The 26,547-nt window shown below is 51.5% G+C and overlaps 2 protein-coding genes across 5 annotated transcripts; one reads left to right on the forward strand and one right to left on the reverse strand.

Moving 5' to 3' along the window:
* Nucleotides 1–221: 221 nt before the first annotated feature.
* GNB2 (G protein subunit beta 2) lies at nucleotides 222–5,760 on the reverse strand. Its single transcript, XM_026019691.2, has 11 exons — nucleotides 5,707–5,760; nucleotides 5,251–5,502; nucleotides 2,802–2,947; nucleotides 2,570–2,608; nucleotides 2,346–2,452; nucleotides 1,950–2,013; nucleotides 1,704–1,866; nucleotides 1,543–1,609; nucleotides 1,078–1,279; nucleotides 771–987; nucleotides 222–700 (listed from the first exon to the last, which is right to left on the reverse strand). The coding sequence occupies exons 3-11, from the start codon at nucleotides 2,856–2,858 to the stop codon at nucleotides 594–596; spliced, it is 1,023 nt and encodes a 340-aa protein (XP_025875476.1). The 5' UTR covers nucleotides 2,859–2,947; nucleotides 5,251–5,502; nucleotides 5,707–5,760; the 3' UTR covers nucleotides 222–593.
* ACTL6B (actin like 6B) lies at nucleotides 5,700–26,421 on the forward strand. Of its 4 annotated transcripts, none has more exons than XM_026019470.2 (16): nucleotides 5,700–5,933; nucleotides 6,107–7,487; nucleotides 13,315–13,489; nucleotides 13,957–14,033; nucleotides 14,236–14,401; nucleotides 14,710–14,810; nucleotides 20,358–20,455; nucleotides 21,117–21,211; nucleotides 21,280–21,386; nucleotides 22,057–22,146; nucleotides 22,306–22,367; nucleotides 22,477–22,591; nucleotides 22,734–22,814; nucleotides 22,911–23,006; nucleotides 23,211–23,297; nucleotides 26,138–26,421. In XM_026019470.2, the coding sequence occupies exons 3-16, from the start codon at nucleotides 13,465–13,467 to the stop codon at nucleotides 26,216–26,218; spliced, it is 1,281 nt and encodes a 426-aa protein (XP_025875255.1). In that variant the 5' UTR covers nucleotides 5,700–5,933; nucleotides 6,107–7,487; nucleotides 13,315–13,464; the 3' UTR covers nucleotides 26,219–26,421. The 4 variants fall into 4 exon arrangements, with proteins under 4 accessions (XP_025875255.1, XP_072609091.1, XP_072609092.1 ...); XM_072752990.1 differs by having other exon boundaries at nucleotides 5,718–5,933; nucleotides 6,107–6,138; XM_072752991.1 differs by lacking the exon at nucleotides 13,957–14,033 and having other exon boundaries at nucleotides 5,728–5,933; nucleotides 6,107–6,138.
* The last annotated feature ends 126 nt before the right edge of the window (nucleotides 26,422–26,547 follow it).

The following is a 26,547-nucleotide window of genomic DNA, read 5'->3' on the forward strand; positions in this document are numbered from 1 at the left end:
TGTGGCCAGGGACAACTATGGTCATCCAGGGTCAGAGTGCTGTGTGTGTTTGGGAACATCCATGGCCCTGCTGCGCAGGTCCTCCTGCCTCACTTTAGCTGAGAAGGTGTGGGGATTCCTCTCTGGCCCCCATATACCACCACGACCCTGCCCCAACAAACGCATGGTTAGGCTCTGGGAACAGAGATTGGAGTGAGAAAGACACAAGGGCAGAGACCAGGTACAGAGTTGGAATTGGTTCCTTTATGGAAAAACTGAAAATATAATAAAAATTAAAATAAAACCAGTTTTAAAAAAGCCAGCCCCTGGAGTTTCTACCTCCTGCCTCTGGCCCTCCAGAGGGATGAGGCCCCAACCCCAGGGCAGCAAAAGGATGAGGGCTTTCTGCCCCTCCTCTTTCCCCATTCTATCCCCATCTTTATCTCCACAGTGGGGGCCCCCGGGAGGAACCAAACCTGGGTAGGGGAGCAGGGACCCAAGGCCCCGTGGCCCAGGGAGGGAGGCTTGGTATGCACCCAGCCCCAAAGCTCCCGGCCTGTAGTGTGGGCATGGGCAGGGCCCCTCTTGGCCTGGGCCCAGTGGGGTGGTAGCTGTTAGTTCCAGATCTTGAGGAAGGAGTCCCAGGAGCCTGTGGCCACAGCCATGCCATCATCAGTGACCCCAAGGCAGCTCACACGGTTGTCGTGGCCGGCGAGGACACCTGTGAGGGAGGACCATCAGAATCCAGCCACCTGGGGTCCCTGCCCCCCACCCCAGCGCCCAACACCCACCTGCGCGGTCGCCTTTCATGGCGTCCCAGATGTTGCAGTTGAAGTCATCATAGCCGGCGAGCAGCAGCCGGCCGCTGCGGGAGAAGGCAACAGAGGTGATGCCACAGATGATGTTGTCATGGGAGTACATGAGCAGCTCCTGGTCAGCCCGCAGGTCGAAGAGGCGGCAAGTGGCGTCGTCGGAGCCAGTGGTGAAGGCATAGCCATTGGGGAAGAACTGCAGGACACAGGAACAGAGCAGGATGAGGGCACAACAGAGCCAGGAGCCTGGCAGAGGCAGGCCAGCCCAGCTCGACTCAGAACTTACTGCCACGGCATTGATGTCTGACTCGTGGCCAATGAAGGTCTGTCGGCACATAGAATCCCGCACGTCCCACAGCTTGATGGAGGCGTCACAGGCACCTGACACAAAGGTGCGGCCATCGGGGGCCAGCGATAGGGACATCACATCTCCGCTGTGTCCAGCAAAACCCACTGTCTGCTGGCCTGTCTCAATGTCCCACAGGGCACTGGAGATAACAGGAAGGAGGAAGGGATCAGAGAGGGGTGCAGGGCAGACTCCTTGCCCCTTTCCCCTCGGGGTGAGCCCAGCCCTGATAGAACCTTAAAGGAAGGGGCACAGGGAGCCACTAGATCACAGGAAAGGGAGGCAGAGTGTTCAGAAGGCCCTTGCTCGCTTGGAGCATGTACTATACACTAAACACCAAGGCAGGGGCATCCCAGGCAGGAAGTATTGGTAAGCCCTGACTACACAGCCCTGGCAGGGCCTCACCAGGTGGTGTCCCCAGAGCTGGTGATGATTTGGTTGTCATCCAGGAAGCGGCAGCACGACAGGTACCCTGGGGAAAGGGGCTGGTCAGCCAATTCTCTAACAGCGGGCAGCACAGCCCCATCCCCTGCAACAGCGCCAGAGCCCTGCCAGGTCCCTCTCACCAGTGTGGCCAGGCAGCTCCCGGCTGACCCTGACATTGCCCTCGCGGGTCTTGAGGCTGTAGATGGAGCAGATGTTGTCCAGCCCCCCACAGGCCACAAAGTTCCCTGAGGGCGCATAGGCACAGGTCATGACCCAGGAGGAGCGCAGAGGGATGGCATGGACCTGGAGAGAAGGGGCAGTGCCCAGAGTCGGAGACAGCCAGGGCCTGTGGCCCTGCCCCATCCAGCCTCAGGCATCACTTCTACCTTGTTGGTGGTATAGCTGTCCCAAATGATGAGCTTCCCATCCTGGGAGGCGCTGACCAGCAGCCTATTAAAAAGTGGTGGGGGAGAGGCAGAGGGGTCAGGGTGTGAAGCTCTCTCTGGAGACAAGACACCTTTCCTCCTCTCTCATTGGGTGGGAGGCCCTCTGAGGTAAATCCAAGCAGCAGCCCAAAAGTTCCTGCTGGGATGGTCCTGTTTCCCACTCCCTGGGGCTGTCTGGGAGTCACTGTCTTCCCAAATACCCTGAGCAATATAGGCGTCCCATTCATCCCACTAGATTGGGGAGGTTGCAACCCCTGCCCCTTTCTGCGTGTTGTAAACTCAGGCCAGAACAAATACAAAAGCTCAGCACACGGCCCCAACCACACACAAACACACCTTGAGTCTGTCCCCCAGTGCATGGCATAGATTTTTGCCAGGTGCCCACGGAGGGTCCTCCTTGTCCTCATCTGGATCCTCCCCACTGGGTCCAGCCCAGCTGTGATCTGGAGGTAGAGGCAGAATGGGCTCAGGGAGGTTCAGGTAGCATGGCCCACCAAACAGTATGCCTCAAACCCTTGCTCCTTCCCTAAACCCCAAGTCCGGCCCTGGATTAATCTCACCTGGGTCAGTGTTGAATCCCCACATGCTTTTCGGGCATCCTATAAGAGATGGCATGGCAGACCCCATCAGAAAGAGGCAGGAAGACACGGGAAGGAGGAGGCAGGGAAAGATGACAGAGGAGTGGAGAGGAGATAGTGAGAGGCTAGAGTAGCCACACACACAAATCCGCCCCCAACCCAACCCAGTGGCCCTGCCCCCTCAGCCTCCCCAGCCCAGCGGCCAGGCTCTCACCCGGATCTGGTTCCGGAGCTGCTCAGCCTCCTGTCTCAGTTGCTCCAGCTCACTCATGGCGCCGGGCCCGTGGGGCGGGGTTGGGGGCGGCTGGGGGCCGCGGGACGGGGGCTGGGGGAGACAGCTCCTCGCCGCTGGCCCGAGGCCTGGGGGATGCAGGGCTGACGTCAGGCCCAAGGCCGCCGGGGAAGAAGGGGGAAAAGGCGGGGTTGAAGCGCGGCCCGGAAGGGGTAAGCGCCGGTCGGAGGGGGGAGGGGACAGCAGCGGGGGCCGCGGTCCCCCAACCAGAACCGGGGTCTCCGGCACAGGAGCGATGTTGCCCAGGAAGAGGTGACTTCCCCAATCTTCCTCCCGCCCCCCGGAAACGGAGCGGGAAGTGCAAGAGGAAGCGCAGGGGAAACCCCTCCCTCGGACAGCAGCCCGGGCGGGACACCCGCGGCAGGAACTGAAGGGGGGGGACGGGGAGGGGGAAGGGGCGGGGAGAGTCCCTTCGAAAACAGACCTGGCATCGGCCCGGGCCCGCACAGGCACCGCCCTCCTAGCACCTAATTTTAAAAGGGGCGGTGCCTCTTTAAATTCACCCCCACACGCCGCACACCCTCCACACACACCCCCAGCTTCGACTGGGGTGGGGGAGAGACCAGAGAGGGAAGCTGGGCTGTTCGTGGGGTTGCCTAGGCAACCGTCACCCGGACTGAGAGCACCTCATTGGTGAAGTGCCCCCACCCTAGCCCTGTTGCCAAGGCAACCGCATCCAAGGCAAAGACCTGTAGGGTGGGTGACCCCACCCCCGGCCCCCTCGCCCCCTCGCCCCCTCGCCCCCGCCCGACCCAGCCTCCCGCCCCGACCCAGAACCCGCCAGGGTGGCTGTTTACAGGATTTGGGAAAGCCTATTGGCACTAATAGGTTCGGGACGGCTCACCCCGGATAATCCCCGGGCCGGCTGCTCCCCATTAGCCGCCCACGGCGGGCGGAGGGGAGGGTGGAGGGGAAGGCAGCCCCAAGCCGCTGCTCCTTCCAGCGCCGAGGCCGTTCGCCTCGGCGCGCCCGCAGAAAGCCCATGGGAGCCACTCTCGAGTAATTAGTGCTCCGAGGAGAGGTCCCCGGCCCCGAGGCGTGGAGCTGCTCTCTCCCAGACGCGGGCCGGCGGGCGGGCTGGCGGCCCCAAGCGGCCCGGCCCCGCGCCCTCGGCACCCCAGGAGCCCAGCCGCGGAGCTCCGCGCCGGGGCCCCAGGGACCTGGCTGGCTCTGCTCCAGCGCCCGGAGTCCAGCCCCCCTCTCTGGACACCTGTGTGATCTGGCCAAGCACACTGCACTCTGCCGACCCAGGCGTCCCCCACCCAGCTCCCACTTCCCCCAGGTCCTGGGCGTTCCTCTTCCCCACTGACATTTCCCCTCTGCCAGTTCAGCTCTCTACGCTAGGGCCGAGAGATGCCCCTCCAAAAAAGCGGGGGGCTGGCACAGTCTCCCACTCCACCTCCCCAGCTCCGGACAAAGCCTCTTCCTTCCAGTTGCCCACAGCCCAGGCCGGGCGGCAACGCCAGAGACCGGGGCATAAGGAAGGAGGCCAGGAGGAAGCCGCGGGGGGCGGGGGCGACGCTTCCAGCCCTCAATCCCCATCACCCTCTAGGGCCCCCTCGGCGGCCCTCGGATTCTGGGCATACAGCAGCCGGGGCCCCAAGGAGAAAGAGGGGTGCCACCGCCCCCGCAGGTCCGGCGGGGCGACGGGGAGGGGACATGGGAGGGTCCCGGATCTGGCAGCTGGAAGGCGCGGGCCGGTGCCGCGCTGCGAAGCGCAGTGGGCCTGGCCCTCCGGCCCCCACGACCTCCATTTTGCCCAAAAGAAAGCAAGGCGTGGGGTGAGGGCGTCCGGGAACTGGGCTTGGGGTGAGGGCCAGTAGAGGAAACAGGGTGCCGAGGTCTCCGGTCTAGGGTAACGCGGCCAGAAAACGCGGCCAGAACCCAAATCGAGGGTAGGGTGGAGGCGAAAAGAAGGGTGGCCTCGCGGCCTTGCCTGCCTCTGAGGATTCTGGAGTTCTGCTGGGCGAATGCCGGCATGGGTGCAAAATGGGAGGGCACGAAGGGTGCTACCCCGGGGCAAACAGGAGGGCGGTGATGGGGGGAAAGGGGGCGGGACCGGGCCTAGAGGAAGACCGGAATTTGGCCCCCCAACTTCTCAGGGCGCAAGAAGCAGGAGGGGCTGGGCTGGGGGCTGGGGTCAGGGAAAATGCCCCTGATGAGGCAGGGAGCGCGTGCGTTATTGGGGACGAGGGTCCCCCCCAGTTCCCCTTCCGGGTTTGGGAGCGACGGAGCCAGAGGAAGGGAGGGGAGGTCTGGGGTGCTACGTCCGCTCTCAAAAGGCCAGACCGGGGAGACAGAAGGAAGAGAGGTTCCCCCACGGGAATTTGGGTCTGGGGGACAGGAGGACTTCTTTTGTCAGCGGAGGTACCTGTGGCGGTGGGACTCTGCGAAGGGTCGCTAGAGGAGCGCGGGAGGTCCTGTCTTCCTCCGCGGCGGAGGCGGCAGCGGCGGCGACGCGGATGGATTTCCTCAGTCACCCCAACTCAACCGTCCAGCGCTGCTCTCCCCAGAGCGGAGGGATCCCGCCCGCCAGTGACGCGGCCGTCGCCGCCGCGCCCAGGGCCCGGCTGGGCGAAACCAACTCCTTAGTGGTGGGGGGACGCCGGAAGGCAAAAGACCCCTTCAGGGACAAGGATTGACTCCGTCACAACAGAGATATCACACCACACGATTTCGACGCAAAACAGATCAAAATTAATGCTTTGCTTTCCGAAAGGGCGCAAGACATCCCCCCCGGGACTGACAGAGGTGGTACCGGCATAGAAGAGGGGAGGGGGGGGAGGAAAAAAAAAAAAAACCCCCGCTCGCTGGTCACGTGACCTACCCTCCCGGATTGGGCGGCTCCAGACGGGGTTCGGGAGCTCGACGCCCCAGTTCTGGGTTCGGCACGCCCCTGCCCCAGTGAGACCACGCCCCTCCGCCGGCCTGGGACTGAGCCGGGCAGATGGAGACCCGCACGGGCCCCGGCCGGCGACTCTGACGCGGCCGAGGGGGAGAGCTGCTCTTCTGAGAGCCCCCGAGGAATGATGCGGGCCCCTGAACCTGGGAATGGTGAGAAGTGTCGGGCCCGGGAAGTTCCCCGGCGTTGCCCGCTGGGCTTTTGTGAAACTCCACGGGGCTGCGTGACACTGTGATAACTCGTATTTATTGAGTTCCATACTTAATCTAATCCTCACGACAGTGTTGTGCGTTTCAGGACTAACATTGTCCCCATTTTGTTGCAGTGGAAGCAGACTCCTAGGACTCCAGAGTTGAGGTACGAACGAGGCAGCCTTAGCGACTTAACTGTGCAGTCATATCAGTACACTGGCCTCTTGAGGAACGCTCCCGAGCACCATCCCTGTAAAGGAATGAGAATGTAAGCCCAGGCCTTAGTTTCCCCACCTGTAAAATGAGTGTTGACTGTCGCCTGCCCTGCAAGTCACATTGGATTGTGAAAATGCTTTGGAAGCAAAGCATTTTCAAAGTTCACGTCAATGAAGAGTCTTCACGGAGTCCTCATTGAATTTAAAAGTGAAAGTATCAAAACTGACTTCTTGTGGCCTCCATTAAAGGCACTGGAAGAAGCTTTCAAAGCACAATATTTTTAAGAATGTAAGAAAACAGTCACATTCTTCTTTATGCACAAATCCCGTTGATGTGCACTTACTAATTCAATGATATATTTGTAGGAGGTGATAGATGTCAGTTAGGCATTAGAATTTAGAAGGGACCTTAACGGATAATTCAATTTCCTGTCAATCTACAGATGGGCAAAGTGACTTCCCAAAAGTCACTTAGAAAACTGGCAGTTTAGGACTAGAACCCAATTTTATTAATCTCCGTAGGGCATCTGACACTGCTTCCTCTCACTTTTGGCTTCACTTTTCCTCTCACTTTTGGCAAATACGCTTCTTTGTCTTGACACATTCACCAAATATTCAGTCTCTGATGTATGAAGCACTGTCCTAGGCCTTGAGGATACAACCATGAATGGGTGCATCCTTCCTCTGCCTGCAGAGAGTTACATTGTACAGAGGAGACAGATGGTAGATGATCATTGAAATGACCATTGGTGCTGGTGGCTTGAAATGTGACATTTGCTAAAAGCAGAACATTTGGGAGGGGAACACATTTGGGGAGGAAGATCAAAAAATTTTAAATTTAGGACATGTTAGGTTTGTAGCGCCTCAGAGAAGTGCAAAGAAGAATGTTCAGAAAGTGGCTGTCAAAGCAGGTCTGGGGATCCACAGAAGAGTAGGAGTTGGAATAAAGCCTTGAGAATGAGTGGCGTTTTAGAGCAGATGAAGTCATAAAGAGACTCAGGGAAAAGACAAGATGGCCCAAGACCAAGCCCTGAGGAACTCCAACATTAGAGGTCAGGCAGAGGAGAACAAGCTGCCAAAGGAGAAGCCAGAGAGCTAACAGGAAAATCAGGAGAATATGGAGTTCTGGAGCCCAAAAGAAAAGAACGTTCCAACAAGGGAATGGTAAACTGTGTTGAATGCTGCAGAGAGATGAAGCAAGACAGGGCTGGGAAGTGTGCATGAGATTAATGAGGAAGCCAGTGGTGACTTTGTCAAGAGCACTTGCAGTGAATGCAAGTTTGCTGGTAGTGGGCTGAAGGTAAGTAAAAAAATGAGGCAATGGAGACAAAGTGGCCAAAACTCTGGGAATCTTGATTTGGAGGAGGTAGGGGATAGAAAGGTGGGGCTACATATGATGAGAGGAGAATTTGAAATCAAGATATTTGGGTTTTGATAGGAGCTACTGGAGCTTGTTTAGATGGTAATGGGAAGGATGGGAGTTGGGGGAGGTGAAGGATACAGAGGTAGGGGATGGCCAGTGGATGACCGATTTATCTGAGAAGGCAGGATCCCTGGAGAACATGTGGAGAACCTCGCTCCCATGGGTCATGGGATATACTTCCTCCTTCTGACTCTTCTTTCTCAGACTTCTCCTTGGTCCTCCCTTCCTCTTCCAGGCATCTGTAAACATTGTTTCTCCCAGGATCCCAGCTTCAGCCTCTTTTTCTCACTGGTCACTTCCTCCATTACTGTGACTATCCCCTAACTGCCCATATCTTTCATTTTATTTTTTTCAATTTATTTATTTATGATAGTCACAGAGAGAGAGAGAGAGAGAGGCAGAGACACAGGCAGAGGGAGAAGCAGGCTCCATGCACCAGGAGCCTGACGTGGGACTCGATCCCAGGTCTCCAGGATCGTGCCCTGGGCCAAAGGCAGGCGCCAAACCGCTGCGCCACCCCGGGATCCCTGCCCATATCTTTCAAATCTCCATGTCCAGCCCAGATGTCTCCCCCCAGGTGTAGACTTGGTGTATGTCCAACCATAGCCTGAATATCTTCATGTGGATGCTCACAGAAGAGCTGATTGTTTTGTTTTTTAAAGATTTTATTTTTTTTATTTTTATTTACTCATGAGAGGCACAGAGAGAGAGAGAGAGAGAGAGGCAGAGACACAGGCAGAGGGAGCAACAGGCTCCATGCAGAGAGCCTGATGAGGGACTCAATCCCCTGGTCTCCAGGATCATGCCCCCAGCTGAAGGCGGCGCTAAACCGCTGGGCCACCGGGGCTGCCCCAAGAGCTGATTGTTAAAACATTTATTATGCACCACTGATCACAGACATGTCACATTCAACACATTCAAAACTAAATTAATCCTCTTCTACCCTACCCCACCCTGCCTAACCTTACCCTTTCTCTGAATCTCTTGGCCCAGTTAACAGCATTGCCATCCATCCAGGGGCTTCTTGTGCCTTCATTCCCCATATCCAAAGATGGTCAGCTAATTAGGGTATAGGCCAAGCTACTATAACAAAGAGTCCCACAAATTCAATGGCTTAAGAGACAAATTTAAAACATCCTCTAGGACTGTGAGGGCATCTCTGCCATCCTCAACACCTAGCTTCCATCTCTCTGTCTAGTGTGGCCCAAGCAGCTTTCCACAATCATACCTGAATTTCATCCATTGGGAAGGGGGATGGGGTGGAAAGCACAAGTTCTTTCTTGTTTAAGGACAACAATAACTTCTTTTTTTTTTTTTTTTTTTTTTTTTACAACAATAACTTCTGCTCAGAGGTTGGCCAGTTGCAAAAAATGGCTGGGGAAATGTAGTCTCTAGCCATATGCCCAGCTAAAATGTTATTAATAAAGAAAGAAGGGAGATAACCATTGATGTAAGACTAGCAATCTGTGTCACTGGTGGATACATCCTGTCAATGCTACCTCTTGTATATTGCTTAAATTCATCCCTTCTACCATATGCTAAATGCTGTTACCCTAGCCCTAGTCTATATTCTGGCCTCTAAGATAGTTCCTCTCTATTCATCTACCAAACAGCTTCCAGACATATCTTTCTGAAATGCAAATTAGATCATATAACTGTTGTTCAAAATGATGTAAGAGTTCCCCATTGGTTCCGTGAGAAGGGCCACACTTCATGATACACAGTCTGGGTCTTGTCCCTTCTTTGAATGCCTTCCACTCCTCCAGTCCAATCCTACTTCCTTGTCATCTGGGAAAATTCAGTTCAGTTTAGTTTAAATACTGCCTCCCTGACCACACTGTTGTTTGTGCCCCACTGCAGTGTTGGCTCCATTCCTACTGCGGCCTTTACTGGACTGTTTATTTCTGGGCACTTGCCACCTTCACTAGAGAGGGGCTCCCTGTGAAGCCAAGACACTCGATGTATCTGGCAGGGAACTGGGGAAGAGCCGACCACGGAAGGAACAGACCCTCACAAGATGCCAAATCATTTCCAAGGTGTGGAGGGCAGAGGGTCCTGGCCCTACCACCTTCAACATCATTACCAGATGTTCAGGTTTGGCCAACCTAGTGTAGGCTGAAATGTGTGAACCTCCAGGTGATTTTCTTAAATTAATGATTTAACCCTCCATCTTCTAGGATAGACATTCAACCCTAGGAGAGTCATATCAAGTTGGGTTTTTTTGTTTATTTGTTTGTTTTTTGGGGGGTAGATTTTATTTACTTATTTATTTATTTGTTTGTTTGTTTTTAAGATTCCATTTATTTATTCATGATAGACACACAGAGAGGCAGAGACACAGGCAGAGGAAGAAGCAGGCTCCATGCAGGAAGCCCGATGTAGGACTCGATCCCCAGACTTGGGGATCAACCCCTGAGCCAAAGGCAGATCCTCAACCACTGAGTCACCCAGGCATCCCTATTTATTTATTTGACAGAGAGAGAGAGAGAGAGAGAGAGAGAGCATGCACAAGTAAGGAGAGTGGCAGGCAGAGGGAGAGGGAGAAGCAGACTTCGTGCCAAGCAGGGAGCCCGACGTGAGGCTCAAACTCAGGACCCTGGGATCATGACCCGAGCCAAAGGCAGATGCCCACCCGACAGAGCCACTCAGGTGCCCCGAGTTACATCCAGTTTTATTTATTTTTATTTTTTTCTAATGATAGTCACACACACACAGAGAGAGAGAGAGGCAGAGACACAGGCAGAGGGAGAAGCAGGCTCCATGCACCGGGAGCCCGATGTGGGATTTGATCCCGGGTCTCCAGGATCACGCCCTGGGCCAAAGGCAGGCGCCAAACCGCTGCGCCACCCAGGGATCCCTACATCAAGTTTTATGATCCATTTTATTCCTAATGTCCATCAGGTATCTAGAAAACATTTATGAAAAGAGTAGAAGCAAGGCAACATTTTCTCCAGAGAATACTTTTCACAGGCCACAGCTGAAATCTCAGCTGTGTCATTTACCAGCTGAGTGACCTTGGGCAAGTCACTTAATCTCTCCATGTCTGTTTCCCCTACAAAATGTGGATAATAATCAGATCATTATAAGGACTAGAGTACTTAACATTTGTAAATCACTTAAAATGCTTTACATCTAGGCACTGCATGTTTTGTGTTCGCTAAATAATAGGATTTAGTTATGAACAAGTTGGTCTTTGGCTACTTTTCCATTGTCATTTCCCCCTGACTCTGATCTCTGCCAGCAGCTCTTGTGCAACTCTCTTTCAAGACTAAGCTCCTAACTCCACATATGCTAGAAATGATCATGTCTCTAGAACTTTGCATGTGCTATTCTTTGTGTGAAAGACCTTTCCTACCTTGTTCACCAGTGAACTCCTATTCATCCTTCACAATTCAGCTCAAACTTCACTTCTAGAAGCCTTCCTGGACTCCTGGAGACAGGTGGCCCCTCCTTCCTCTGGGCCCCCATTTCTTGCCACTTTCATGCATGCCTAAGCTCCCCACTACAGCAAAACCCCTTGAGGGCAAGAATATATCTTATCCATCTCAGTATTCCCATGTCTTGCACAAAGACGTTTGCTGAATCAACGAATGGATGGTGAAATATATTAATAACCTTTTACCTTACAGAATACAATAGAATCATAATACAAAAGAATGACAAATGAAAATTGGCCACAGTTGACTGGGAGGTAAATCAAGTCCAGTCGTGTAGTCAGCCAACTATAGAGGAAAAGCCATGAGAGGAAAATTCAGTTCTCATTACAGTATTACAGATTTCTAATTTATGAATAATAATAGTAAAGCCTCAAAAACTCCCCAAGAACATTCTTAGGGCCAGTGTTTACTGAATAGTTCCTGTGTGCCCAGCTCTTAGCCAGGCACTTGATTCTGGCATCAGATTGAGTCCTCACTACCAGCCGTCCTACAGATAGGGACAGTGAATCTTGGACTGGGACACAGAAGTGTTGTGAAATAAGGTCATCTCTAAACTGGCTGATGAGAAATGTGAGTTCTAGTCCTGGCTCTGCCAAGAGTGGGTTATCTGACCCAAGACAGGGACCTGCCTCCATCTGGGGAAACCTCTGTAAAATTGAGGGGCTAGGGGATCCCTGGGTGGTTCAGTGGTTTGGCACCTACCTTTGGCCTGGGGCGTGATCCTGGAGTCCCAGGATCGAGTCCCACATCGGGCTCCCTGCATGGAGCCTGCTTCTCCCTCTGCCTGTGTCTCTGCCTCTCTCTCTCTGTGTCTCTCAGGAATAAGTAAATAAAATCTTTAAAAAAATAAATTGAGGGCTGGATCTATGATCAATAATATTTCTCCTGACTTGAAGCAGTCTCTGGACTGGGTTAAGAGAGGGAACTGACAAGGTGAATTTGTAGGGGAAGTGAAGCAACTTCATTAAATGTCAACAAAAGGAGAGGTACAGGCCACAAATAGAATTATTTACTACTCCAGTGTTCCTGTAATCCTCACCTCAGCAACAACAATAATAATAACAGTAATAACAATTTTGTAAGATAAATGCAGGTGTCAAGAGGTCAAGGGACTCATCCAGTCATCTAGGTCTCAATTTATAGAGGCCAATGACTAACCCACTCAGAAATATTTCAGTTTCCCAGCACTGAGTCAGCTCTCTCCCCTACGGCTCACCTCTCCCACTTAAGCCTGGATGCCTCCAGTCGGAGGTTCTAGGCCTGGACTCCCAAACAACATTGGGCATGTGAAATGCCACTCTTGCCAGTGGGTGATCAATGAGCCACCTTAGTCTCTTTCAGAGCGGGCATCTGGTGAGCAGATAAACTTCTGGGGCATGGGTTGTCACAAGGTATCCTCTTCCTGTGCCATCCATGGTCTTTTTTTCCTTTCCTTTCCCTTTCCCTTTCCCTTTCCTCTTCTTTTTCTTTCTTTCTTTCCTTTTCTTTCGTGCGTGTGCCAAAACCCGCTATCCATGGTTTTAATGCTTCCCTCACACTCAGCAAATAAGTAAGAGTGCCCTCAAAACAAACATTCACATGCATATACAGACATGCATATGCACATGCACACATCCTGACACGCATAAATGCATACATATAGGCACACATCTACACACATGCTCACATAAGAGTCTCTCAGCTAAGCCAAGCTGTCGGAGCTGCTCCTTCACCTTTGCTATTAAAATTGCTGTGGAGGTGGTGTCAGGACAGGAAAACAGCTGGGGAGAGATAGATGGGGAAAGGGAGCTGAAGATGGGTTAGCTGAGTACGTGTACACATGTATATGTATAGGGCCCAGGCACCGGGGACGGGAGAGGAAAAGGGGGCATTAGACAAGGATGGAAAGAAACAGGGAGAAAATGGAGACACTCCCCCTCCTGTACCTCTCTCCTCCTTCCCTTCCTTTCCCTCCTTCGCCCGATGATTTCATTCAGACTTGGGTATGGCAGGACCTTGATCAGAGAATGGACGACTCTCCAGGACTATGGTGCCCTTTTCTCGACCCCATTTAAAAAAGTAAGAGAGCAGGGGCCCCGTGAGCTGTCCTGCGGCGTCCTGGTCTCCAAATGAACAAGGTTTACATCCCTTGTGTACGTCTGCTCTCTACCTGGCTATCTGTTAGAATCGATCTCGAAGTCCTTGCTATCCTCCCCACAATCTTAAAGTTGCGGTGTCTGCCCCTTTAAAGCAGCAGCCCCGGGTCCGGTTATTGTCTCGCCTTGCAGCCAATCCACGGCGTCATTGGGGGCGGGGGATCCGGCCTCCTGATTGGCTACTGAGCGCCCCGCCCCGCCCGGGATCCCGGGAGCTGTCCGGCCGCCTCGGTGCTGATCCCGTCGCCGCCCACGGGCCGTGAGCAGCGCTAAGAGGGCATTATGAGCGGGGGCGTCTACGGCGGAGGTGAGCTAGCCTCGGGCTTCAGGCTCCCCACCCTGCTGCGGCCTCACCGGCAGCCCTGCACCCCGAACCCGCGCGACCTAAGCTCTGGGCACCCTAGGGCCTGTCACCCCGGCGCTCGAACGGGTCCAGCCCTGGGTTTGGGTCCTGCGCCACTCCTACCTTGGTCCTCCCAGGTCGGTCGTTCGCGCGCACTGGGGTCACTCTCCACCATCCAACTCACCTCCTCCCGGCCCCCTGGCCCCTTCTTTCCCGGCAAGGAGAGTGGCCTCAATAAGGCCACTGGGCAAGAAGGGACTCTGGGGAGGCTTGATCCCCACTCCCAGGACCCCGGACTTCAGGCCGAGCTCCTACTTGCCCCGGCAAGCGTTGAAGGTGGCGAGACTGGCTCTGCCTTGACCTCCTCTCCGAGCTATCCAGGGGGAGAGAGTTTGGGAGAGGTCCCCTCACACACCTGTCTCCCCACACAGATGAGGTGGGGGCGCTGGTCTTTGACATTGGCTCCTTCTCAGTCCGCGCTGGGTACGCTGGGGAGGACTGCCCCAAGGTGAGCCTTCCAGCCCCATCCCCAAGTCCTAGGGCCTCGGACTCCCCTCCAGGCTTCCCAGTGACCCAGGGTTCTCACAACACAGAGAGAAGCTCTGCAGAGCGGGAATGTGGGAGTAAACCCAGGGGCGGGGTGAGGGCCTTGCTATGGGTCTGGATAGGGGCAAGAGGTTGATCCCTCTTCCTGCCCATGCCCCCTCCAGGCTGACTTCCCCACCACGGTGGGGCTGCTGGCCGCGGAGGAGGGGGGCGGGCTGGAGCTGGAGGGGGAGAAAGAGAAGAAAGGGAAGATCTTCCACATCGACACCAACGCCCTGCATGTGCCTCGGGATGGAGCAGAGGTCATGTCACCCCTCAAGAATGGCATGAGTAAGGAGCCCCCACCCACTGTCTCCCACCACAGACCAGGATCCCACACACCACAACCCAGGACATATCACCCCACACTTATGGAGTCTATCTTGCAACTGCCCACATCCCAGGAATTCTCTCACAGCTTCCCACAGCTGACTGGTTTCCAGCCCAGGGGCCCAACAGATTCCCAGGAAGGGGGGATTTCTGCTAGAACTGATCTCACTTCCCCTCCCCTGGACTTGGCATCCCTCCTTCCTTTGCTTTCTGTCCCTGGACCCCTGCCGGCCCGCCTTCATCTCTCCACGCTGGCCTTCTGGCTCCAGTTGAGGACTGGGAATGCTTCCGTGCCATCCTGGATCACACCTACAGTAAACACGTCAAGTCCGAGCCCAACCTGCATCCAGTGCTCATGTCCGAGGCCCCGGTAAGTGCCTCACCCAAACCCTAGTCCAGCCCCAGGTGCTCCCTACCTCCTTTCTGCCATTCACTTCTCCCTTCTGAAAGCATCTGCCATTGATCACTCCACTTAACTTTTCAGACTTTTCTTCCAACTCCACCATCTTCAAGCACTTTTTTTCCCTCCCTGGTTTAGTCTTTATCCCTCTCCATCCTCCTGTTTTATCCATTCATATCTTTTGCCCATTCAGCCTTATCCCCCCAAAGTCCTTTTGGACTTTTTAACTTAAAATTTTTGTCAATGTTATATATGCACATAACCACTTTGCTTTAGAAAATATGTTAAAGAAAAAACGGCCATTCATATCCTCTTCCTTCCATTCCACTTTTCCAGAGGCAACTGCTTTTCATTTAGAGAAGTTTTGTCATGTTCTTCTATATCTCTAAATATCACATTCAAATGATGCTTGTGGATTTTATAGTTTTAGGGATTTATTTCCCACCGTAGAAAATAAATATTGAGGGGTATCTGAGTGTCTCAGTCAGTTGAATGTTGGGACTCTTCATTTTCGCTCAGGCTGTGATCTTAGGGTCATGAGATTGAGCCCTGCATGAGGCTCCATGCTCAATGGGGAATCTGTTGGAGAGTCTCTCCCTCCCCCTCCCATTCCCTCTCCTCCACCTTGCACACACTCTCTCTCTAAAAAAAGAAAGAAAAAAAAAGAAACATTGAGCTCTCTTTCCTCCTCCAGCCCACACCACACACTTCCCTCATTCCTCAGCTTTAAGTATAGTTGTATTTTAGATTTCTAAAAAAATTATTATTCAGTATTTACATTCTTGTGTTTATATATGCTAATCAAGCCTCAGGCAGGCAATAAACCCTGGTCACTTTTCCTTTCCTGCACAGCTTCTTTCCGTAGAACTGAAAATTGCACTGATTTTTATTTTGCTTAGCTTTCTATTTATTTAATGATATGACCCTAAGTTATTCATCTGCTATTATTTATCTGCTTATGTTATCTATATCCTTTTTCAAACATTAGCTCCATTAGATATTCTATCAATTTGATCTTTTTGAAGAAATCTTTCCAAAAACCCACTAATTGCTCCACTTTGGACTTGTTGCCTTCTATACAAAAGACATAGCTATCATCCTGACATCTCCCTTCACCATCATCTTAGGGCATCCCCTCCCCTCTCTCCCGTAATAGAAGTCCTGTTTCTTGAATCTCATACTCCTTTTCTTGATGTACTCCCTTGTTTTCATAGAGTACATCCTCCAGTAACTGCCTTATAAAGGTCATGAGAGGTAAAAAATGTTAGGACCTTGCATGCCTGACCTTGATTGATAGCTTAGCTAGATATAACATCCCAGATTGGAAATCTTGAAGGTACTTTTCCATTGTCTTCCAGCATCTACTGTTGCCATCAAGAAAGCAGAGCTATCTAATTCCTGATCTTTCAGTATAATGTTTTTCTTTGTGAAAGCTTATAGAATTTGCACTTTGTCCTCAGTGTTATATAATTTTTCAATATCGTATTGTTTAATTTTCATCCATTGCTTTAGACACTCAAATATGTCCCTTCAATCTGGAAACCTATGTCTTCCAATTCTGTGAAGAAAAATCAGTCATTATTCAATTAAGTATTTTTAATTACTTTTTTGATAATTTATTTCTCTCACTACTTATCTGTCCTCTCTTTTGGAAAATATTATTTGGATTTTGCACCTCCTGAACTGGTCCTCTCCTTTTCTTATGTTTTCCTTCCTTTCCTCTTTTCCTCTAATTTCCAAGATAATCCCTCAAATTTATTTTTCTTTTTAAAAAATTTTTTAAAATTTCTTTTTCTTTTTTTTTTAATATTCATAAGGACCAACTTTATTGAAAGTAGACGCACAGAGAGAATGCAGCATAAAGAAGTGTTTCCAGGATCAAACCCTGGGTGATGCTTTTACATTTACTATAAAGAAGAGAACCTTCCAGTAGAGTAGCTACTTATTTTTGCTGAGGGTTCTCTGCTTTTCTGCGTGCTCCACGATCTTCTCTTCCACGTAAAGACCCTTCCGCTTGTGCACGGCGTTCAGGTACTTCCGGGCCTGGTTCTCAGAATCAGCCTTTTCCCCAAAGTGCAAGTATTCTTCCTCGGTGGTCGGCACCCAGAAGGGGTCGCTGGGAATGATCTCCCAGTGGCTGAATACCAGCTGTGGGCTGGCCATACCCCATTTAATTTAATTTAATTTAATTTATTCATGTGAGATGCAGAGAGAGAGGCAGAGACACAGGCAGAGGGAGAAGCAGGCTCCCTGCAGGGAGCCCGATGTGGGACTTGATCCCAGGACCCTGGGATCATGCCCTGAGCCAAGGCAGACACTCAACTGCTGAGCCACCCAGGTGTCCCTCAACTTTATTTTCAACCCTTCTATTGAGTTTTTCATTTCTGCTCCTGTATTTTCAATTTCCTAGAGCTCTTTTTTGTTCCATGAATGTTACCTTTTACAACATCCAATTCTTAATGGGTGCAATATCATCTATTATCTCACTCAGAATATGATTAGTTTTGTTTTTCCAAAGTTTTCATTTCCCTGCACAATCTCTGTTCTTCCAGTTTTTTCCCCATGCCCCTTTTTTTCTTTTGGTGTTGGGAGAGCCTCTGTCTCACTTTTTAAAAAAGGTTTATTCATGAGAGACACAGAAAGAGAGGCAGAGACATAGGCAAAGGGAGAGGCTGGCTCCCCAATGTGGGGCTTGATCCCAGGACCCCAGGATCATGACCTAAGCCAAAGGCAGATGCTTAACCACTGAGCCACCCAGGTGCCCCTCTATCTCATTTTGAGGCTTTTCTCAGATTTCTGAGAAATCTTTGGTTGTCTGCCTGTATTTGCAAGTGGTGGACTAAGATACTGATTGGAAGCTGTGTGGGACAAGGCACTCATTGACTCTGGTCATAGAGGATGTTGCTACATGATGACCTGCCTGGGATGATTGTTAGGCAGCCTCTGATAGTTGGCAGCTTTATTTTTTTATATAATAAATTTATTTTTTATTGGTGTTCAATTTGCCAACAAACAGAATAACAGTGCTCATCCTGTCAAGTGCCCCCCTCAGCGCCCATCACCCACTCCCCCCACCCACCCCTCCTCCCCTTCCACTACCCTAGTTCGTTTCCCAGAGTTAGGAGTCTTTATAGTTGGCAGCTTTAGATCTCATGTAACCCACAGGGAAGACTTGTACCCTACAGATAGGCCTGGCGACCCCCTTTTGGGGAGCCACATGAAGCAATAGGGCTGAGATTCTCACCATTTAATATACATGGAATCGCTTTCTTCTCCTGTTTTTTTTTTTTTTTTTTAAGATTTTATTTATTTATTCATGAGAGACACAGAGAGAGAGAGGCAGAGACACAGGCAGAGGGAGAAGCAGGCTCCATGCAAGGAGCCCGACGTGGGACTCGATCCCGGGTCTCCAAGATCATGCCCTGGGTTGAAGGCAGGCGCTAAACCGCTGAGCCACCCAGGGATCTCTGTCTTCTCCTGTTTTAAATATAGTGTCTTTTTTACTCCTGTGTCAAGTATCCCATCGGTCCAGAGACCCTCAGTTTTACTCTGTCTAGGGAATTAAACTTCCAGTCTTCTGTGGAGGCTGGAGTGAGTAATAACCCAGTGACATGGAACTGGGGAGAGAGTTTTGGGAGCTGTTACTTGAAGAACTTTAAATAATCTTATTTTAGTTTTCCCTTAACCTTACCTGCCAGAGGTACTCAAAACTACCAATTCCCAAACCCTCTGAGGATTCTGCAATTTCCTGGCTTTTTCCCGCTACCAGCTTAGGAGTCAGTGTTGAATCTGTTAAGCCAGTTACCACTCAACTATCTTTCTTTTTTCTTTTTTTAACTATCTGATTTTCAACCTTCAAAACTATGTTTCTGTTTTCTCCTTCCTTATTATTCCCAATCCTTGAGGGTATCTGTCTCTTCTTCTTTTTTTGAGGTAAAATTCACATAACATAAAATTAACTTTTTTGATGTCAACAGTTCTGTGCCGTGAAACACATTTATAATGTTGCGTAGCCCTCATCTTTTTCTAGCTCCCAACATTTTCATCAGCCCAAAAGAAAATATGTTTTCATTAACCAGTTTCTCCCTACTCTCCCTGCCCTTGGCAACCAACCATCAATTTGTTTTCTGTCTCAATCAGTGTATCTATTCTGGATCTTTCTTATAAATGGTATCATACAACATGTGACCTCTCATGTCTGTATTCTTTCACTTAGCATAATATTTTCAAGGTTCATCCATGCGGTAGCATATATCAGTATTTTATTCTGTTTCATGGTGAGTAACATTCCATTGCATGGATATACCACAATTTGTTTTTCCAATTAATCCATTCATGGACTTCTGGGTTGTTTCCATCTGTGGCTATTGTGGATAGTGCTGCTATGAACAGTTGTATATGTGGATTTATTTCAGTACCTGTTTTCAGTTCTTTTGGATACATAAGTAGGAGTGGAATTGCTGGGTCATATGGTAATTCTATGTTTAACTTTTTGAGGAACTGCTGATTGTTTTCCACAGTGGCTGAACCATTTCACCTTCCCAATGGCAATGTACAAGTGTTTCAGTTTCTCTATATCCATTTTTTTCTTAATTATTATTAACACTCTAGTTGGTATGAAGCGGTATCTCGTGATTTCAAATTGCATATCCTTCATGGTGGCCAACAATGTTGAGCATCTTCTCGTGGCTTGTTGGCTTTTGTGGCTTTAGGTCTTTTGGGTTTTTTTTTTAGAGATTTATTTATTTATTTATTTTAGAGAGACAGAGCATGAGCAGGAGGAGGAAAAGGGAAAGGGAGAGAGAATCTCAAGCAGACTCTGAGCTGAGTGCAGAGCCTGATGAGGGGCTTGATCTCACAACCATGATATCACAACATGAGCCGAAACCAAGAGTCAGGCACTTAACCAACTGCACCACCCTGGTGCCCCCCTTTTTAGAGTAACCTCTATGCCCAAAGTGGGGCTCAAACTCACAACTCCAAGATTAGGAGTTTCATGCTGTACTGACTGAGCCAGCCAGGTGCCATGGATTTATGTCTTTTTTAAATTGCCCCTTTATTATACTTTTCCTGGGATCTTGGAAGGGGATAAAACTGGATGTTTGTATTCAATCCACAATTTCTACTAGAAACCCTCTTCCCAGCTTTCATGCCTTTGAGATGACTTAAATGGGGAAGAGGGATAAACCGGAGGCTGATAGAATTGTACAGTAAAGAACAGTGGGCCAGAAGTCAAGAGACTATAACTCTACCAAGCTCTACCAAGGGCTTTGTGTGTGAACTTGGTCAAGTCACTCTCCCTCTCTGAGTTTGGTTTACTTCAGCAGGGTTTGGATTATAATCTTTAAAATTCTTTGTACTTTTCACATTCTAGAGTTATATGTGGATCTAGAGACCTGACCTCTGTCCCCAGTCCAAGTCTTCTGTGTGTGTATGTGTGTGTGTGTGTGTGTGTGTGTGTGTATGGGTCTGGGCCTCTCCTTTTTTGAATCCTCCCCTCCTGCACTTTCTCCCCAGTGGAACACACGGGCCAAGCGGGAGAAGCTGACAGAGCTGATGTTCGAGCAATACAACATTCCTGCCTTCTTCTTATGCAAGACAGCTGTACTTACTGCGTATCCTCTGGCTTGAGCTGCTCTGGCTGGGTGGAGGGCCAGGGTGGGGTTTATGTGGTGTGTCAAGCTGGAGGCTGGACCTGATTCTGTGGAGATTAGTGTCCTGGATGGGCAGACACCCACCCTGTGCTCCATTAGTGCAGAAGGGCCCCTGTACACTAAATGCCTTTGACCCTGGGGTGGCCAGATTAGCAGTTCTTTCCTATTCCTTGGATCAGACTGAACAGAGAGAGAGACAAAGAGGGAGGAAGGGAGGGAGAGTTGGACCATAGACAGCAGGGGCTGCAACTGGAGAGAACAAGGAAGAATATATAACAATCAGCATTCATTTTTTTAAGGATCTACCTTACGTTGACCCCTGTGCTAGGCACTGGGGCAATATGGCCCCTCATTTCAAGGAGCCCACAGAACACTGAACCAAGATTAAAGAGAGACTAGGAGCTCAGAAGAAAGAAAAAGAGGGAGAAGTTGTGATTCAGACAGGGAAGAAGTGACAGGGGTCTCAGGAACCTTTGTCCTGTGATGGGTCATAAACCAGAATGAGAGATTTGCAGAGTGTGAATGGACTGGACCAGGAGATCAGAGAGTGACCAGGGCAGACCTGAGTCCCAGTCCCTTCACTTTCTGCTGCTGTCTCTTTGACCTACCCGTCCCACACCAGCTTTGCAAACGGACGTTCCACGGGCCTAGTGCTGGACAGTGGGGCCACCCATACCACCGCCATCCCAGTACATGATGGCTACGTCCTACAGCAAGGTGGGGCCTCAACAGGGGTCGGGGACTCCTTGGGGAGGACCCGGCCCTGACACCCCCTCCCTTTCCAGGCATTGTCAAGTCACCCCTAGCAGGGGACTTCATCTCCATGCAGTGCCGGGAGCTCTTCCAGGAAATGGCCATTGACATCATTCCACCTTACATGATTGCTGCCAAGGTGGTGTCTTTGGGGAGCCTAGGGCACTTACCCTATGACAGTTGACCCACTGACCCACTAGATATCAGAGAGAGGAGTGTCAGGGCCCCCAGAGGACCCTGAGTCCAGTTCCTTAAGTTATAATCAAAGCATCAGAGATTGGACAGGCTGAAGGACATGGCCAAGGTCATACAGCCAGCTGGTAACAGGAGGTATGATGGCCAGTGCGGCAGACCCAGGTTCAAGGTCTGCCTCTGTCATGTAAGAGCTGTGTGACCTAGAGCAGATCAAAGCTTTCCGAACCTCAGTTCCTTCCCCTGTAAAGTGGAATTACAGCATATACGGCTGCTGTGAGTGTTGAGACACTGAAAGGGTCCGTCCTGGACCCCCACATGGAATGTGGCTCAGGAAAGGCTACTTCTTCAAGGTTCTCGTCTCCCACTGTATCCCCCATGCCCTCAGCTTTCTCCAGCCTAGGCCTTTCAGATCAGCTGTACCTGTTGCATGAGTGGCAAACATGGGGACAGGCTCTCCCCATTCTCTCTCCTTTGAGAGAGAAGGAGGAGGAACACCTTTTGTGGGCAGCAGAGCAAAGAACTCAGTGCCTGTTAGCTGCAGGAGCATGGGTGTGGTCAGGGTGGGCTGGGCAGGAGTGGAGTGGGAAGGATGCTCATAGGCTTTGTGCCCCCAGGAACCTGTACGGGAGGGCGCCCCTCCAAACTGGAAGAAGAAGGAGAAGCTCCCCCAGGTTTCCAAGTCCTGGCATAACTACATGTGCAATGTGAGGAGACGGTCCCCTGAAACAACCCCTATCCCTCCCAGCTCCTGCTCCCCTGCCATGAGTAGAGGGGAAGGGACAGAGAGGCCCTGCAGGGGTGGCTTGGGGGTGCTGAGGAGGGACACCAGGCCCTCAATGCTCACCATGTCCCTGGGTCCCCAGGAGGTGATCCAGGACTTCCAGGCCTCTGTGCTACAGGTCTCAGACTCTCCCTATGATGAGCAGTAAGTGGAGTCCATGGCTGAGGGGTGGGACAGGGGCAGGCCTGGGATTCAGAGGGTACCTCTGGTCCCTTGTGAGCACCCCCAGGCAGAGTCTCTCTTTCCTGGGCAGGGTGGCTGCGCAGATGCCCACGGTACACTATGAGATGCCCAATGGCTATAACACAGACTATGGTGCTGAACGGCTCCGCATTCCCGAGGGCCTGTTCGATCCCTCCAATGTCAAGGTTAGGTGGGTGGAGGGTATTGAGGTGGGGACTGGTTGGATTCCCTGGATGCCAACGTTGGGTGTGAGGGAGGCTGGGAAGGATCACTGGGGTCTGGGGAGAGAGGGCAGAGGCCCAAAACCCAGGTCACCTTTCTTGGCAGGGCTTGTCGGGGAACACCATGTTGGGTGTGGGCCACGTGGTGACCACCAGCATAGGCATGTGTGACATCGACATTCGCCCGGTGAGGCCCAAGCCTGTGTCTGGGCCCAGGGGCCCAAAAGTAGTGGGGAGACAGGGAGGGGCTGTGCCCTGAAGGCGCACTCCTCTCTGCAATCAGGGCTTGTATGGCAGTGTCATTGTCACTGGTGGAAATACGCTGCTCCAGGGCTTCACTGACAGGCTCAATCGGGAGCTTTCCCAGAAGACCCCACCGGTAGGAGCCCTCCCCCAACAGGGTCCTGGATTCCTGTCCTGGCTTAGCTCTCCAGGACCCAGTCCTTCCTCCTTCCTCAACAGCAAGTGTTCTGGCCACCAGAGCAGACCCCTCTCCCTGTGGCTTCCCAGTCTTTCCCACTTCCAGCCCTCTCCCTTCCCAGAACCCAGGTGTCTGTTTCCCCCAGCCCCTCTTTCCCCCCAGAGCATGCGGCTGAAGCTCATCGCCAGCAACAGCACCATGGAGCGCAAGTTCAGCCCCTGGATTGGGGGCTCCATCTTGGCCTCACTGGTGAGAGGAAGGGGCCTGGCCTCGCACTGACTGTGGGAACCGGGCAGACCCAGACATCCCATCCCCTTGTCCGCCTCCTTATTCATTCATTCAACAAACTTTTATTTTTGGGAAAGAGCAGGTTCCCAGAAGGGTGAATGCTCCATCAGGACAAATCAGGGAGCAGAAGGACAGGAAGCTGGAGAGATTGGTGGAGGTTGAGGCTATGGACGAGGCACCCACTATACTTAGCAGAAGAGAGACACTGGAAGTTTGGGGCAAAGAAGCAATGTGACAGTCACAGGCATGTTTGGGAAGACTATGTCCAGAATGAGTCTTTGGAGATCAGAGTATGAGCCAGACACAAGGGCACCTTGGGAAGAGGCTCTTTCCATTGTCCTGGAGTCACAGAGTGAAAGAGAGGCTGGGGTGGTGGGCAGGAGGCAGATAGAGGAGACAGGCAGGCTGGTTCTGGAGCAATAGGTGGTGAGTCCTCTCTGGACCTGCTGTGGGACACAGGCAAGATGCTGAGCAGGGAGCTGGAGATGCAAACTATATCTCATGGGTGTCAGCCACACAGAGGGGACAATGGGACTATGACAGAGCAAGAAGGTAATCTCCTAGAGGGGCAGCCCCCAAGGAGACAGAAACAGGGGTCAGAAATACAGGAGGCTGACAGTGTGAATTCATCCATCCAGTTACCGTGGCCCCCCACCCTGGGTGCCTGACATGGTCAGGAGGCAGCACAGACCAGCTGCTGAGCCCATTAAGCAGGAAGTCACCTCAAAATGTGCAAGTGTTCCTTGAAGGGAGGGCCTGATCTAGTTTCAGGGGCTCTAAGGAGCATTCAAGCTGAAGATGGAAGACTGAGTAAGAACCCTTGAGGCAAAGAAGGAGAGAGGATGCTTGGGTCATGGGGAGAGGCAGGGAGACCAAAGGCAATGGGCAGATGCTGTCAGACCCAAGTTTAAGAAGCTCAGTGGGGCCGCAGAGTGGAGAGTGGCTTGAACAGTGGCCTCCACTGTGACTGGAGTTTGACAGGGGAGTGGGTATCCGGTTGTGGAACTGGGAGCTCATGACACAATGTGGGCAGCATCTGGATGTGAAAAATTAGAAGGAGTCTAGGATGATGCCCAGGATGCTAGCTCCTGGCAGCTGTGTCCAACAGGAATTTAATATGAGGAGCCACATATATAACTTGAAATTTTCTAGTAGGCATATTTTAAAAGAGCCCCAAGAATCAGGTGAAAGTTAAGCTTAAAAAATATATCTTATTTGGGTTGCCTGGCTGGCTCAGTAAGTAAAGCGTATGGCTCTTTTTTTTTTTTTTTTTTTTTTTTTTTAAGATTTTATTTATTTGAGAGAGATAGCCAGGGAGAGAGCAGGAGCAGGGGGAACAACAGAGGCAGAGGGGAACCTGATGTGGGGCTCCATCCCAGTACCCTGGGTTCATGACCCGAGCTGAAGGCAGATGCTTTAACCAACTGAGCCACCCAGGCACTCCGAGTGTGTGACTCTTGATCTAGAGGTTGTGAGTTCGAGCCCCATGGTGGGTTGTAGAGGTTACTTAAAAATGGAGTCAGCCAGATGCCCCTACTTAAAAATAAAATCTTAAAAAGAAAAGAATATACTTTATTTAATTCATTATATTCAAGATATTTCAATGTGTGATCAATATAAAAATGAGATATTTTACATTCTCTTTCCTGGATTTAGTCTTCAGTATCCATTGTGTATTTTATAACTGTAGAGCACATCTCAATTTGACTAGCCATGGGATGCCTGGGTGGCTCATTGGTTAAGCATCTGCCTTCAGCTCAGGGCGTGATCCTGGAGTCCTGGGATCGAGTCCCACATCAGGCTACCTGCATGGAGCCTGCTTCTCCCTCTGCCTATGTCTCTGCCTCTCTCTCTCTCTCTCTCTCTCTCTAATAACTAAATAAAATCTTTTAAAAAAATTTGGACTAGCCATATTTCAAGTGCCCAATAGCCACAGTGCTCAATAGCCACTACGTTCACTAGTATAGAAAATGAGAAAGACCACAGAAGAAGGTTTAGGCCAGCTCTGGGGGAACTCAGTCACGGACATGCTGAATTTGAGGTCTTAAGAGACTCAGAAGGAGGTGTCTAAAGACAGTTGAGTATTTGGGTCTACTGTTCAGTTCCAAGCATTGGCAATGGTAAATTGAGGGAGGAATAGGGTTTTGGAGCACAAGCAGAAGTCCCAGGAGTGGATGAGCTGGTTCGGGAAAGGAGAGAAACAGGGACAGTAGTACCAGGGACACGGGCACTAGCTTTCAGGCAGAGATTGAGCAACCATCAAAGAGAAGGAAGAGTTGGGACGCCCAGCGGAGACCCTCGGGGGCAAGGCTCAGCCTGAGGGGTGGCCGGCAGAATGAAGAAAACTACATCCAGAAGTTAAGTGGTGCAGGAATGGTGAGGGTGAAGGAAAGATTCTTCTTGGGAATGCGGAAACTCCCTGATGGAGTGATAGGAGGAGGAATTGGGGGAGGGGAAGGGGGGACAGGTCGGCTGGCCTGAGACTGTAAGCTCCCCTACTCAGCTCTAGCCCAGTGCGTGGCCCAGGGCAGACAGTGTGCAATAATTACTTGTTGAATGAATGAATCAACGTCATGATTAAACGACAGGAGCAGGGGTATTCGCACGGAATATGAAAGACGGCTGGGAGGCTTGGGGCGGTCGCAGCGGAAGGGATTGGGCTGGAGAGGCGGGGTCGGAGGGCGGGAGGAGGGTTTCCGAGGGGCTGGGCTTGCACGGAATGTGCGGAGGTGCGTCCCGTTCCCCCGACCCTCCGCCCCAAGGCCGTGCTGATGGTGGCCTCTGTCGTCCCCCGTCCCCAGGGCACTTTCCAACAGATGTGGATCTCCAAGCAGGAATATGAGGAGGGAGGGAAGCAGTGCGTGGAGCGGAAGTGCCCCTGAGGGCGCCCCCTCAACACCCACACGCCCTCCCGCAGCGGTGGGGTAGAGGACGCCAAACCGGGGGAGAGGGCTTCCCGGCTCGGCCTCAGCCAGCGCAGATCTAAGCCCCTACCCCCATGCCCTCGTCTCTTCCCCTGCCCTCTCGTCCGCTTAGATTGTGATGTTTCTGGGTTGAAAGAAGTAAAAATGTTTTAAGAAAAAAAGTTTGGCCTCCGTAGGTGGGTGGGCGGGAGTGGGGACGGGGGCCTGCGGGGAGGCGAGGGGAGGGCTACAGCTGCGTCCCTTGGTGATCCCACGGTGGACGCCGGGGCAAAGTCTGCGGGTGGGGG

This window comes from Vulpes vulpes, chromosome 3 (genome assembly GCF_048418805.1).
Source record: "Vulpes vulpes isolate BD-2025 chromosome 3, VulVul3, whole genome shotgun sequence".
NCBI lineage: Eukaryota > Metazoa > Chordata > Mammalia > Carnivora > Canidae > Vulpes > Vulpes vulpes.